Source organism: Adelges cooleyi, unplaced genomic scaffold (genome assembly GCF_023614345.1).
Source record: "Adelges cooleyi isolate 19-005CV unplaced genomic scaffold, UGA_ACOO_1.1 ACOO_flye_CR_arks_rails_tigmint_CR_PRNA_30, whole genome shotgun sequence".
In the NCBI taxonomy this organism is placed as follows: domain Eukaryota; kingdom Metazoa; phylum Arthropoda; class Insecta; order Hemiptera; family Adelgidae; genus Adelges; species Adelges cooleyi.
This window is the reverse complement of record NW_026095971.1, coordinates 7,277,487-7,293,700: the sequence shown is the minus strand read 5'-3', so window position 1 is coordinate 7,293,700 and position 16,214 is coordinate 7,277,487. Positions and strand designations below refer to the sequence as shown.

The window sequence follows — 16,214 nt, the reverse complement described above, 5'->3', positions numbered from 1 at the left end:
TCTATAATTGATATTGGTAATTATTAAAAATATACGGGATTACGAGGAAATGTTCGGTTAAAGGAACATTGTTCAAATACGTTTTTTAATTAATCGAAATGACACAATCAAGTCGAGACTTAATCGCCTTAGAAATTATTTTTATTTCTTAATGAAAATTATGAAAAATATCTTTATAATATTTAATAGTAATATTTTAAACGTGATAATCTACTAAAAACAATGACCGCTCTCGATTGCGAGCTGCAAGCTATGTTTCATAATTACATGTAGATACATATATATATCTTAACATAATATTCATTCATCGATCAGTTCCGTTTTCCCCTGAAAACAAAGAAAATGGAATGAATAATTTATTAATATTTTTTTTTAACAATAACAACGTCATAATGTAATAGTTATACAAATTATCATTTGTTGAAAACTAAAACGAGCTGTAATTTTAGTATATAAACATGTACTTGATATCAACATATCCAGTATACGACAGCCATTATTTTGATATGTACTCTAAGTACTTTATAAATACAGCTCTTTCAACACCGGGAAATTATTATTGAAACAACTCGTAATTTGCAAAAATAGACTTGGATTTTGATTTTTAAAAGTGTAATGTAAACTTTTTAATACATAAACAAATGTGATTAACTAACGTAAATAATATTTCTTCGATAAATATAAAATATCAAGTTAGGTTATAACAAAACCGTAATAATAATAATAATAATAATAATACCTAAAAGTTTTAATAATATTGTTAGCTTTTCAAAATGCAAATAAATTCTTATTATTGTTTATATAAACACGAAAAACAAAAATAAAATATTAACTAGAAAATAAAACTAAGATAAGTAAATTCGGTATATTTTGTGTTATAATAAAATATTAAGTATTTTATGTGTGATAGGTATATAATAATTTTTTTGTTAGACTACTCTCTTCGGCTAAAGTCATTTTTCACATAACTCCGCCATACACATGCTCATGGCGTCCAAAATGTTCTTGTGTACGGCCATCTGGTGTTTGTTCAGGTTGACTTTTTGAGCGAATGTCCTCGGACAGTATTCACACTTAAACTGTGGCGGAACCCCACATTCGTACTTCAAGTGCCGGCGCAAAGTACCGCGGTGGTTGTACGACCTGCCGCAGTTGTTAGGACAAGCCAGCTTGAGCGCACCCACTCTTTGGAAACTACCAAAAGCACCATCGCCTGCGGGACAAAAAAACAACGGGAAAAAACGATATCTTCTATTCAACAGCAGGTGTCGATGCCGTTTGGCTAGGCTGGGTTAGTAGACTTAGGATAATAATGTAAGTAGATAAGTAAAACAAAAACGAAAAGTCTGTTAGTAAAATTGTGTTGACAACGTTAACAAAAAACAAAAGGGGAGGTTCTTTTGCGAGCGACCAGTTTTCGAAAAAGGACCATACGACCCTTCGTCAAGTTAATTAGTAAGTCACACACTCATACGTCATAATCACGTTTCAGCAAAAATAACTTCCTTAATATATTATAAAGCTTATTATAAGCTTCTTGTAATTGAATACAAAATTACATGTAATACACGTGTAACTTATAGTTTTAAAGTACACAAGTTACTGAGAAGACGTGGGAGAATAAAGTTATCGTTTAATAAAAAAAAAATACTACAAAACATTTACTTATTGTAGTCCATTGGGAATTTTCAAAACGAACAAACAAACTGACAGTTATTTTTTATTTACATAAACTCCTTTAAAGAAACGGTACTTATAATATATAATGATGGGAACTGGGCAGTTGTGATCAAGCGCATAAAAACAATAAAAAATAAATTAACTCTTTATTAAATAATTATTTTGATTCATATTATATTACATGATCACTGTTTTATATTTTATTAGCTAGGCACACATATTCTTGAATCGTTGCCATTGTGTAAGCTAAAAGTACTAGAAACTAATTAGTTGCATTCGTCTCTTGTATAAAACATTTTTGTAGCGTCGCATATGCTACGCAGAGTACTGTCTACATCACCAATGATCAATCTAAAAAAATACACATTTTATGTAGATTAATCATTTAAAATGCGTCCAGTAATCACATTTTTTTTTAAATATAGGTACATATAAATATATGTAAAATAGTATGTAGATAAATCGTTTATAATTCATTTTAACGTAGTATTTGTTAATTTACATAATACTAAATTCGCATACAAAATAAAAATGTGTACATCATAATACACATAGGTATAAAATATAATATAAAGTAATAATAGTATAACATAACATTTATAATTATAAAAATAATAATTTAAGGAAAGTAAAACCATTTATTTTCAACCAATCAACAATGAATCCGTAGCATATTCATAACACTTAACAGCTATGTAGCAGTAAAAAATACTAATATTAATATTAAGCGACTAGCTTATATAAATAATTTATGAGCAAGTATAAATTTATAAGACATTTCCTGTCAGGTAGCGAAATCTTATAGATGATATACAAATGGGAAAATTAAGTACATTTTTAAAAAAAATAAACAATAGCCAACAGCTTTTATTATTTATCTGAATTTTTATCACATAACGTTACCTACATAATAACTGGTAGCTATTCCTTTAATACAAATTGTATTCACATCCACTCCATTCAGTATAAAACTTTAAAATTGAAATGCAGAACGAACCACTAAATTTATTGACTATACTGATATATTAATTTGTATTTATTCATCGTTGATTTTCATTATTTTCTATTACTGTATGAAGTCTCATCGGCTTGAATTCATAAAATGAATTAAAACCACCCAGTTGAGAGAAGTATAAGAATATAAATCACCAAATACACGTTGTAATTGGTGATTTATACAATTTATCCCTTTTTGCTGTAAATAATTAATATATTTTATACCAACTAACAAATGTTTACTTCAAATAAAATTATAGCAATAAACATTGTTTGAATGTATGTACATTGTAAGTGGTGAATTAACAAAAACATTTTTTTTACTAAACATAGGTACATAAGTACTAAAAAAATTATACTATGTAAAAAAAACGAATTAACAAATTATTTGTTTAGTTCTTTAGAAAAATAAATAGATAGTAGGAAATAGGAAAATTTTAAATTTACATGATTTTATGAGGCCAACCTCTGACGTCTGAGTTGCATTGAGCCTAAACGTCCTGTTACTAATAAACCAAGTGTACTTGGGGGTCACGTCTGCAAAAGGCAATATATTATGTCTATCTATTAATTCTTTTTGCTTAAACGGTTTGGCGCAAACCTGACAAGCGAATTGAGGTGGCATCTCACATTCCTTTTAAACGTGTTGTTCTAACGCAGACTTCATTTGGTACGTTTGATTGCAAATTGCGCACATCCATCGTCGCTGCCACGGTATAAAACCCTTAAAAAACGTTATTCGCAAATATCTTACAATTTATTTTTAGAATATATGATTATAAATTTTATAAAATTGCATCTACATAAGAGTATACTTTGGTAAATTGTAGATTGAAATCATATCATCGGTACGGATAAAATGCGTACCGACTTTGGTAATTTAATAATATTTAAAAATCAACCACGTTATACTGAAACATTATTGCACTTTCATTGACTTTATATGTATGTAGGTTTACTGGAAGACCAATAATTTCTAAAATATTTGAACAACGTATAGTTAACCAGGAGTGGATATCGCTTCTATTACGCGATTTCGTATGTGTCGGCTCAAATCTGCTTTAATTTTACGTTTGCAAGTCAATCTCACGATTTAACTAGCCATTTACATTATAATATCACCTAAATAAAATTTAAAAATGTATGCAGTTGATACTCGTGCAAGTATGTAATAAATATTCATAATGGTTGAATAACTCTTTTGAAAATTAAACGTAATATTTATAAGTACACAAAAGTATAACAGAAACTTCACTGGAATAGTAAAAAAAACGAAAGTTATTGCTTGAAATAGTCAGATTTATTTGAAAATGTTATACCGAGTTAGGTTGACGAAATGTTGGCGCCAGCCTTTGAGAAAAAAAAAGGTAGTTCAGCATTGATGATGTACTCTGGCTAAGTGCGTGACTAAATGATAGTTTCTTTTGAAAGACTGCAAACAGATGGAACACTTATGTTGACGTTCAACTCCACATTCTTTTCGCATATGACGGTTCCAATCAGATTTATACTTATAACTTCTGCCACATCCTTTGCCGCATATCCATCTCAAATGAGTTGGATTGTCTGATTAAAAATACAATAGTATGTAATAAATAAATGATTGGTCTATAAAGATATTAAGGTACTAATTGTAAGTCGTAGTTTTCATTTTGAAATTTTATCAATTTGTCCACAGTAGGTTAACTAAAATGTTACACTATTTCATATCGCACGTAGAACAACTTATTTGTATTTTACTAACATATTGTTTAAATGAAAATCCATAAAATGTATTTACTTTCAAATTTATGAAATTTTAGTTTTGTTTATCACCAACATTTTAGTTATTATTTACAATTTATTAATTAATAATTCATGTCCATGTTTTTAAAAACTGGATTTTATTGAGTTCATTAAACAGGAAATGTTTTTGCCGAGCTAATCTAAGAAATAGTTACTAGAGTAGAAAAAAGGAGGAGAACTGTATAAAATATTAAAAAGCGGGAAAAGTGATGTATAAACTTGTGCATAATTAAGAGGAAAGAAAACCAGTGGTTTGATGAGTTTGAGTTGTCTAAAAAAAAAAATCCGCAAGTGTTAGTAAGAGAGGTACTATAGAGAAAAGAATATTAAAGAGAGACGTTTAATGAAAGAATTTTCAGTAAGTAGTAAAAGAAAAATGAAGCGCAAAAATTGATAAAAGCAATAAATTCTAAAAAAGCGGTATGATCGGATGTGTTGCCTGTAAAAATCGTGAGAAGGTGACAAAATAAAGAGCTTAAGGTTAGGTTAGGTTTCAGCAAAGTTATGTATGGAGAGGAAATGCCCAATTTTTAGAGAATATCTTAAATTAAAAATATCTAAGGTTAATTTCATGGGATAGATAAAATAAGTTTAGAACTCAACGATGTAATTATAGTTTTAATCAGGTTATGTAAAATTAAACCACAGATCACCAGTCGAAGTTTGTAAAAAAAAAGAACATTTGGAAATTGTATTATTTTTTCTTTCATAAAATATTCTTCTTAATTATCTTAAAAATGGAATTCTGGGCTTATACCAAATACTATAAATGACAATACAGGTAACGGTAAAGGTCAATGTTATTTGTATTGACTCAGAATTCCCCCCCCCCCCCAATAACAGTGTTTTCCATATCAAGAAATCAAAATAGCATTATTCTGAAACGATGTGTACACTGAAAATTGAAATTTTACATAGGCTTATCAAATATAAATTATTATCATACGTAATATGTATACGGTATATTTTTTACAATCTATGGCTCACTGATATTGGGGGGAAAAAAGTGAGCACCTAAAAACCTAGCCTTCCGGTATTTTCTTTTGTAGTATTTGCTAAAACGCAGAATTCCAAATACGTATTCATTCCAAACACTATTTAAGTCGAAGAAACAACGTGTATTATTAAGATTTCTTATCTATATTTCAAATTTTGTAGGTAACTAGAAGAGAGACAAAGGCTAAGGAATTTCAAACTTAAAATTCCTTCTAAGCTTCTTCAGGCCTTTAAAAATAATTCAGCAGCTATTAGCCTCGAAGAATCGTTTTGGTTTTTTACTAAACATGTTTGAAGAGTTTGTAAGGGATCTATACTTCCCCAGGCCCACCTATCTCGTGTTGCGACATTGCGTAGGCTCCAGCATATTGTCATTTTACTAATAAATTATAGAAATTCTAATGCCCGAGAAAACGAAAAATTACTATAAAACGAACGACTAATCTAACTGTTCATTATTGTTGTCTAACGTTAAGTTTTAATGTAAAAAAAAAAACACATGGTTTAATTATTAACAATAACATAATTTAATCAGTTCTGGTGTACGCGTTATATTGTATTTGTGATTTTATGAACGTGAACACGGTGTTTCTTCATGGAATCCTTGAACCGAAACATTCTGCCGCACTGATCGCATCTAAATGTCGGCGGCGCGTTGGTACAAGAAAGCAAATGTCTCCTCAAATGTGTGTTTCGCTTGAACGCTTTGGCACAACGAGAGCACACGTGGCTAGGAATAGCTCCACATTCTTTTTTCACGTGTTGTATGAAATATTTTTCATATTTATAACTTCCGCCGCATCCCTTTGGACAATAGTACCGTCTGTCATCGCCTAGGTAAGCGTTCCAGTAAACTGAAATTTAAAATCCACAATTAGTCGAGGCGCCTTTTACCTACACTTTGACCACGATTGCGTCGAATGGTCTGTACAGTTATTTCATGTTGGTCTATAATCATGTTTACCGTAAATAAAAATGATTAAAAAATATATGCAACGCAAATCAACCTAGGTTTGAACTCGATGTTTTATCAGACACGTGGTGAGTTATCTATACAATTTGTCAATCAGATCTACATGATATTATTGGTCTAATTCACTCAAAATGCACTCACCAGTACACAAGACATGTTCTAAAAAAATAAAGAGAAAAAAATATTTCTTTTATCTTTGTATTGACCAATTATTATCAGTCGAGTTTATTGCGTTCATTCAAACAGTTATCGTAATAAAGTTTATGACAAACTAATTAAATTTTACATAGGTAACTAACATACCCTTTCCCCCATACTTATAGTATCACATAACTTGTTATTCTGGCAAAATGTTCAGTGGATTATCTTAATTTTGATACCATTAGAGTATGCAACTAACATTTTTATAAGGCTAAAAATTGGAAAGTGAAAGGTTTAGAGTTGAATGTTATCAAACGAATTTTGAATACAATTTGGTACCCTTTATGGTATATTATTGCGGTTTCATATCAGTTTAAAAACTACAAAATAATATAGTTATTTATTAAAATAACATACTTTTAATAACAAAATTACATAGTACAGTTAGAATCATTATTTTGTGCGCGAGATGAATCAGTATTCCATAACTGATAAAAATTATTTTTTAACTTAAGATTAAAGTAAAATTTTCTATTTTAAAATGGAGCCGGAGCACACGGGAAAAAAATGTACAGTTAAAATAGGGACTACATTCAATTTGTAGTTGGAATAGCTAAATTAATAGTTAGGGCAAATAAATGTATAACTGTTTTAACAACACATATAGTTAGCCTATCTTATTATTATTTTATTCCAACTATACATTTTTTTTGTTCCTATATTAGCTATAACTATAATTGGTCCAACTATATTTTTTTTCGTGCACTAGTCGACGTATTGATCAAAGACTTTATGAACCATCAATGTGTGTTTCTTCAACGAGTCTTTACATCTGAACATTCTTTTACAATAATTACAGTTGAAACTAGGTGGTATATTGGAACAAGATAGCATATGTCTTGTCAGATGAGCTTTGTGCTTGAAGGCTTTTAAACATTGATGACACAGGTGCTGTGGAGCGACACCGCATTCTTTTTTTAAATGCCTGTTTAGGTTGTGTCGTTCCTTGTAACTTCGACCGCAAGCATTCGGGCAGATGTATCGTCCACTAAACGGACAAACTGTAAATTTTAATAAAATTAATATTTTATAAGACAAACGTACTCGTTGTGTATTCACTATATTGTATAACAACTTAAACTATTTTAATCAAGCGGAAGCCGACAGCAAGCTGCTGCTGCTGATGCTGCTACTGCTAAATCACATTCTATAGTGTTAAAGTAGGTATGCGGTACGGTGTAATACGTTTGTATGTGGTCTAGTGCGCGGATTAATAAAAGGTAAATATAATTAATTTTATATATAATATATAATAATAGAAGTTAAGCACTGATATTAATGTTAAAGGTAAAGTACCAAAAATTATAACATAATTACTGCATTTATGCAGTTTAGCATAACCATTAAACAATAATTTATAATAATATGTAAAATAATGTAATATTCCTCATACACGATCGCTCACTTAATTTCACAGCTATTGCACCGAAAACACTGTTATCACATTCAATGTTTTTTTAGCAATTTATTTGGTTGATTAATAATGATTATAGTAAATAGATAATATTTTATTTGAATAACCACATATTTTTATACATTTGGTTTAACTAAAGAAATGTTCTTCAGTAACTATTTTTTGTACAAAAAAAAAATGAATACATACATAACAAATAAATAAAAATTATATTATTCATTATAATAAATATTTAATAAAAAAAATAAAAGTAGCCGCAAATAAATTTCAAAACTCAATTGAACCTTTTATGAACAATGATCTTATGGGATTTAAGATTATCTCTTCGACGAAACATTTTATTGCACACATCACATTGAAAATTAAGCGGTAAGTTGGCACAGAATAACTTATGTCTCTCCATTGTTGTATGTTGTTGGAATCGTCTGCCACAAATGTCACATGTATACTTGGGAATGACGCCACACTCGTATCTCATATGTCTAATTAAACTGCTGTGTGACTTATATGCTCGGCCACATCCATTTAAACAGTTAAATATTTTACCTATAGTGAACACATCACCAATAAAATAGGGTAATTAGTAAACGATTATATAATACAATAATTAAAAAATAATAACTCATAATAATAATTTTCTTCAACACTGCTACAAATACCTACTTATTTACTACTATTATTGTGTAAAAATCAATATGGTATTTACTTTAATAATAACAAAATATATAAATAGGTATGTAAATATTATGATGCAATATGTTAAAAACATTACATAGCAATAAACAATGTAGGAAATCAAGACCAGCTGTAATTTTTTTTCGCAAACCATAACACCACTTATCAACTCAGGACTTCTGGTAAAACAAATACCAGACGACCAACTATAGAAGAAGAAAAAATATTAAAGTTTAGACTGTAACTTTCGAAAGGTAACTTATTAGATCAATTTCGTATAAATTATACTGATTATAATATGTTTATTCCAGTAGTTATATTAGTTTATCTTTTAGTTATTTTATGGCCATGATGATTTTAATACATTTAATGTATTACATATATTATACACAATAAACAAACAATGAAGCTAATAAACACCAAAGATAATATTTTATTGCAAAAACATAAAAATATACCTCCTACAAGTCTCACTGTATAATTAATAAATTAAAACTAATGAAACATTAATTTTAAATCTGTAAATAACATACAATGTTTATACTGTTTCATGAATACATTTAGGAGTGAAGGTATAGCAAATGCAGTCTTATAATTTAGATTTATGTTCAATAGGTAGCCTTTTTAGTTCCAACAACTGTGCCACAATACATATAATCCGATTCACTTATTACATTTTTTGAAGAGTTTATCACATTATGTATCAACACCGAGTGCGATTTAAGCGATTCTTTTCGCTTAAACGTTTTATTGCATATCCTGCACCGGTACTGCGGCTCAACACCGCACTCCTTTTGGCAATGGCGATTCAACGAAAACTTCTGTTTGTAACTCCTGCCACATTTATTCGGGCACATCCATCTGCCATTGAAGTGGATCATATCTAAAACATAATTAATTCGATAGTCTTAAAACGAATTCTCTATACCCCGTGTATTTATCAAAACTATAAACGTTACTCAAATATAAACTTTACAGTTATTAACTTGTTCAAAAATTATTAATTGTATAATATTCTACCAGGCTTTAAATGAGTACAACACCTATTCCATAAGAACTCATAGTGGTCCGTCATATATCCCCTCCACGTTACTTAGCCGCCCAAATGGTGGGTATACAATAAGCGATGTTACGGCCAAGGGATGCGCAATGTGCATAGCCGACCGATTTAAGAAGAAATCTTGTGGCATAAAGTGTAAAGCGATTGCAAATCCATTGAAAACATATATTTGCGAGTTAAACAAAAAAAAAATTAAATAAATAAGAAACAAATTTTTAGGAACGTTTGCATTTAATAACGAGATACATCCGAGAAGTTTTATTTTTAATCTTTACAGCAATTTCATCGATGGTACATGAACTATATACACTGACACTGGATACAATATTGTTTTTTTGATCATAGCGACTACACTATTATATCATAGATAATAAAATTGTCATCACATTTTCAAGACAAATGTATGTCATTAAATCGGTGAAGGATTGTAGTAAACTTTGTTGGGATTACGATAAAAACAAATTTTAGACAATTTTCTTTTTTATACTGATAAATGAAAAACAAAAATTAAGGGGTTATAAACGTTACAACATTCATAAGTTATGACTAATGGTGACACACTCCGTGAACGCTTGCTTTATGGAGGTATAGGTTAGCTTTTCGTCGGAATAGTTTTGCACAAAGGTCACAACTAAACTTGGGTGGAATGCCACATTCCGTATTTACATGACGATACAATCCGCTTTTGTGCTTATACATTTTTCCACAATCGTTAGGACATATCCACGTTTGTACAGTTAATAACTCTAAAAAAGTAAAACACAATATACGTTAAAACCATCATAATTGACAACTTAAAAACATTAATGCACGATGATCTCACGAGTTCGATCAGATGTGTTAAGTAGTTTGAAATATATTAGTTAATTGGAACACAAGCAAAATAGTTAGATTACTTTATGACAGAACCATCGAATTCTTGGGCTAGTTTGAATGCGACTATTCGAAATAAAGTTGATTTGATTTGTTTCACTTAATATAAAGGGCACACAAAGATTTAAACTTATCGCTTACTCAATCAGTGTACCTATTTTAAGAACTAGCGGCACTTCGGACTAGCCTAAAAAATACATTTTTTTATTGTGTTATCTTTTGATGACCATATAAAACTGGCATGCACCGCGAGTAAATGATAGAAATAATTTACCCTTAATTTCCGTAAGTCAACTCACTTTTCTATATCGTGATTATTGTCATTTTTTTTTAAATAATGCAACAAACACAAATGTAATTAAATTTAGATAGAAAGAAAAATACCAAGTATGTCATCGAACTATTATTAATCGTTTTGATTTTTGGCAATCATACATGCATAATTGAGAGTCTACAAATTTTAGTATACAGAAAATATATTTTTTTTTTACACAGCACCAAGTGACGAGAGTATACAGAAATGTTATTGGAGACGCATGCTAAAACTTTGAATATTACTATATTGATCGGTCAATTGTTTGAATCAGAGTATCTTTGAACAATTTGCTGGTTCAATTTGCTAAGTTCGATAAATTATTTGGAAAACAAACAAGACAATACAAAAAAAAGCTTTTGATTAAAAACAGATTCGAACTATTACATCAGTGTTTTATGAATGTTCAGCAAATGAGACTTTAGATGATGACATCGGGCGAATTGTTTTTGGCAGAAATTACAACGAAACTTCGGTTCTACACCACATTCATACTTTAAATGTCTGGTAAGGTTGTCTTTTCTTTTGTAAATTCGACCACACTGCTTTGGACAGAAAAACGGTGTGCGGGTTTGATCTAAACAAAACATTTCAGATATTGTAGTAAATTTGTTAACAATAATATCAAGAATTTTACCACTTAGTAAAAATGGTTAGCGACACATTATATACAAAGATATTTTACATCGTTTAATTTTGATTGACATTAATTGAAATCGACATTATTTTGAAACAATAATCTTTGAAACAAAGCAATAAATTTTAAATCGATATTTTGCTGTCGGCTCTGTTATATGACAATAAATAAAATGCAGGTCATCGGGGATTGGGCACTGGCTCCCTTTGCTCCACTAAACCAAAAATATCCTAGGATTGCAAGCTAAAGTCACATGTTCCAAAAATAAAATGTCGATTCTAATATTTGTCAGCTTCAAATTTATCGATTTTGTAACACATCGTTTCCAAACAAAATAATTTCCTAGTCTTTTAAAAAATAGTAATTTCAAATATTTGTTTTTCAAAGAACTTCCCGCACACCTTTTCATACATTTCAACAAATAATATTACACTTTTATAAAACTAGTATGCGACTATCTTACAATTAATATTAACATGTTTTTTGATCAAAAGTTATAAAAGTAGATATAAGTACACATTTTTTTTAAAAGATATTTAATTATAAATTATAATTTTACTTCATATGGAGATCAAAACATAAATAAAATGTAAGTTATACAATACAAACAGGATTTAATTTAAATATTATGCTGGCTGCAAGTCACAAACATTAAAAAGTATAAAAGAATACAAAATTTGACACTTTTTTTAAGTACATTTTATAGGATACAATTTTGTTTTGATTATTCCAAAACTCCGTGTAAAAGAGCTTTGTGTGTTTTCATGTTTTGTTTTTTGGCAAAATATTTGTCGCAATTTTCGCATTTGTACTGTGTGAGAATACCTTTAGATCGTACATGAGTGTGTAAATGTCTATTTAATGAAGAATTGTTTTGGAACGATTTTGAACAAACAGCACACACCATGTTTTTTTTTGCTTTCTCATTCTTCTTTTTTTTTGATTTTGCTTTTTTCGTGATGTTTGGTTCTTTCCTTGTAATTTTATCTGGAAAAAAAACATTTATCATAAACGGTAAAACATTTAATAATTAAAAAGTAGGTTAGTCGAAGCTGGAAAGCAAATGTCGCCAAAATAATAATAAATAATAAGTTATAACCAGCAGCGTGAATGTGTTAATATTATACGTGTATAATTTATTGTATATAATATATGTGCTGTAATGACAAATATAAACATAACCAACGAATATAAGATTAATTACGGAATCTTTTCCGAACGGTCTTTCGAGCAATTTGTTTTTGAAGATAAAACTAAAAAGTTGACAACAGGTTATTCTACAATGTTCGTACAACAAAATTGTAATTTAATGCATTTTTTTGTGTTTTTAAATAGTTATTGATCGGATTTCTATTTGTGAATTCTACCGGTTTGCCAGTAAGTGTTGGCAGCAGGCTTCGCCAGTTTATGCACAGTGTACTTGTGTGTTTTCATGTTGTCTTTGCGCGTGAACATCTTACAACAAATGTCACACTGAAAACGAGGCGCCGGGTTACCGCACGACAACAAATGACTGTTCAGGTGGCTGATCCGCTTAAAATGCTTCAGACATTGTGCACATGTGTATTGTGGACCCACTCCGCATTCACGAGCTAAATGAAAACTTAAGTGACCTTTGTGTTTGTAGCTGCGACCGCATACGTTTGGACAAATCCAACGCCCTTCTTCTACATCCTCTACAGACAACACAATCGTTAATAATGTTAATAGAATAAGTACTTGATATTGCGATACACGCGTTAATATTTTAAAAACTGCAGACGTATGCAACAAATAACTAATAATAGGAACTCGATTTCTAGTAAAAAAATGCACAACACATACACAATACAAATATTATATTATGCATTAAACAGTCATGACATTAATGACAAGTTATTAAACAGTCATGACATTAATGACAAGTTTTCTTACCGGGTTCACCATGTGCCGGTGTCGGTAATTATTTTCTGAAGCTTTTAAAAAATAGAGGTTTTAGGTGTCTACACATCAAAATAAAATACTTGTATTTAAATGTATACTACACTACAGTGTTACACTAACTAAACTGATGTAAAACAACGAGCGATCTATACTTATACTAGGATTAATTGCGAGAACACAATAACCTCAAATTGTCTTGTGCAGAAATTAGTTTTTAGTCCTACAGGGAATTAAATATTGGAATATGTCAAATTATTATCTCATTAGGTTTTTCATACATTGGATTATCACAACTTAAGAGCTGCCATGACAGCAAAACCTACAAGACAAATGGCGCACCGCAAAATCAAAGTATCCTAGTGCGTTTTATAATTGATTCTGGTGATATATTTTTACTGAAACATAACCAACATATATAATAATATACATTTATTAATAAGGTAAAAATACAAACTTAGAAACTTATTTATTAAAATTAATGAGTGTATTTTGAGTTTATAGACGTAGTTACCACTGTTTGACTCGATGCAACTGTAAGTACTCAAAAATCCATAAATCTAAAAAACAACAATCAATTAGTATAACTTAAGATCAAACCTATTAGATTAACTCCAAAACCAGGATTTCAATAAGAAATAAAATATGTTAAATAAACAGAGTTAGGGGAAATTCCGTTTTTTTAATTCAAATAAACCAATCCAGTTAAGGGTTTTTAGGCTCACATAAATCCAAATAAATGCAATTATTTTGGTTAAAACTTTATAACCAACATTTTGCTGAGCCTGGAATGAGTCGAAAAATTCTACCAGTGAGGTCTTTTGCCAACTCTAAAATAGAATCTAAAATGAAGATGTATACAAACACGGTAGGTCAATATTTATTCTTGAAACGTTTATTTTTTGATAAAAAAAAATAAAAACTTAACAATGAAAGAATAACCACTTAAGTATAAACGACTATTAATAAACAAATTAACAAACAATTAACGGTAGAGAATAGAGATCGATAAAGAATAGTTTTTGAAGGTTACATTGGACTAGAAATTTTATATTACTTAACAATTTAAAACCGGTATTAAAAAATTAATTAAAATACAAAAATAGTTTACTAGGAATGGGTAACGATACAGGATAATATGTTTTTCGTCGCGGAGCGTAAGCTTATATCATAATCATAATTTTATGGACTAGTATCATGTGTTTTCTTAAGTGTTCGTTTCTGCGAAAATTCTTCAAGCATATGGTGCAAACAAACTGAGGTGGCCTACCGCAGTCGTGCAAGTAATGACTCCTCATGTTCTTTTTATGTTTGTAACTTTTCCCACACTTGTTTGGACACCAAAATCCTTTGCCTCTTAGCGCTGAAACACAATCAAAAAAAATTTAACAGCTCTTATTACAATTAATTTTCTGACAAAATATTTTTGTTATTGAACAAAAAAAAATAGAACAGACGATCGGGGTTTTTGTTATTTATAGTAAAACATTCGAACTGAATATACTTTCGAATTTTCATCCAAATGCACATTGCACACATGCATGACCAAAATACACTCACTGCGTTCAACATTACTGTATCAATATCAATCGATTTAATAATGGTAATGCGGTGTTAATAAATATCAAATTAATATATTTTATAAAGAAACAACGCAATACAAAAAAAAAAGCTTTTAATTAAAAATAAATTCAAACTATTGCGTCAGTATTTTATGAATGCCCAGTAAATGAGACTTTAGGTGGATCTTTTGGGCGAATTGTTTCTGGCAGAAATCACAACGAAACTTCGGTTCTACGCCACATTCGTACTTTAAATGTCTGGTTAGGCTGTCTTTTCTCTTGTACATTCGACCACACTGGTTTGGACAGTAGAACGGTGCGCGGTTCCGATCTAAACAAAAAATTGCAGTTGTAGTAAAACTGGTAACAATTTAAACATATAATACCATATATATATATATATATAAATACAAAAATAAAATCTTATCAATCATCAACCTTATCAAGAATTTTATTACTTAGTAAAAATGGTTAGCGACACATTGTTTTTTATATGCAAAGATTTTTTACATTGTTCTTTCTTGAAAAAAAGCGCTTAGCATTATTCAGTGTTAGTCTCCCATAAATTATTAACGAGCTTTTGTGCTTAAAGTTTAAATACACAAATATCTAACCAACAACATGCATAAAATCCGAATAATTATCCACAACTATACATTATTGAATGATAACTCTTTTCTAATCCATTTCTAATCACACACAATTGATTTTCTAAATTAATCATACAAGTCCACATTAATAATATTTTCATCGGTCATTAACTAATAGTTATAATTCCTTATTTATTTATTTATTAATTATTATTAATAAAGATTGTAACAGTTTTTAAATCTAAAAACTTACAAAAAAATCTTACAACTGTGGTAAAATATTGCAAATTTAAAATGAGTTTATTTAAAATTAACATAACATACTTGATACAATAGAAAAAGTAATGTATCTAAATACATGATATAGAATATTTAAACACGTATTATTAATACAAGTTATTCAAAAAAAGCTCATCTCTATGATTTATAAATTGGTAATTAAAATAAATGTTGACAGTAAAATTGTAATACAAAATAAATAATTATTAATAAAAAAGTTATACATTTTTATTAGTCCAGTAACAATAGGTGGAAATCGC

General features: G+C 29.3%; 1 protein-coding gene across 1 annotated transcript; it reads right to left on the bottom strand.

Moving 5' to 3' along the window:
- Nucleotides 1-12,221: 12,221 nt before the first annotated feature.
- On the bottom strand, nt 12,222-14,821 carry LOC126839343 (zinc finger protein 681-like). Its single transcript, XM_050574622.1, has 3 exons — nt 14,794-14,821; nt 13,064-13,279; nt 12,222-12,590 (listed from the first exon to the last, which is right to left on the bottom strand). Exons 1-3 carry the CDS (start codon nt 14,819-14,821, stop codon nt 12,328-12,330), a joined length of 507 nt encoding a protein of 168 aa, XP_050430579.1. The 3' UTR covers nt 12,222-12,327.
- Nucleotides 14,822-16,214: the final 1,393 nt, after the last annotated feature.

Bases quoted from the DNA above. Each gene is read 5' to 3' on its own strand.
- LOC126839343 (XM_050574622.1), bottom strand. From the start codon at position 14,821: ATGAGGAGTCATTACTTGCACGACTGCG. The intron at 13,280-14,793 runs GTAGGCCACCTC...TGTTGTCTGTAG, and splicing joins TCATTACTTGCACGACTGCG to AGGATGTAGAAGAAGGGCGT. The intron at 12,591-13,063 runs GTAAGATGTTCA...TTTTTTTTCCAG, and splicing joins TTTTCAGTGTGACATTTGTT to ATAAAATTACAAGGAAAGAA.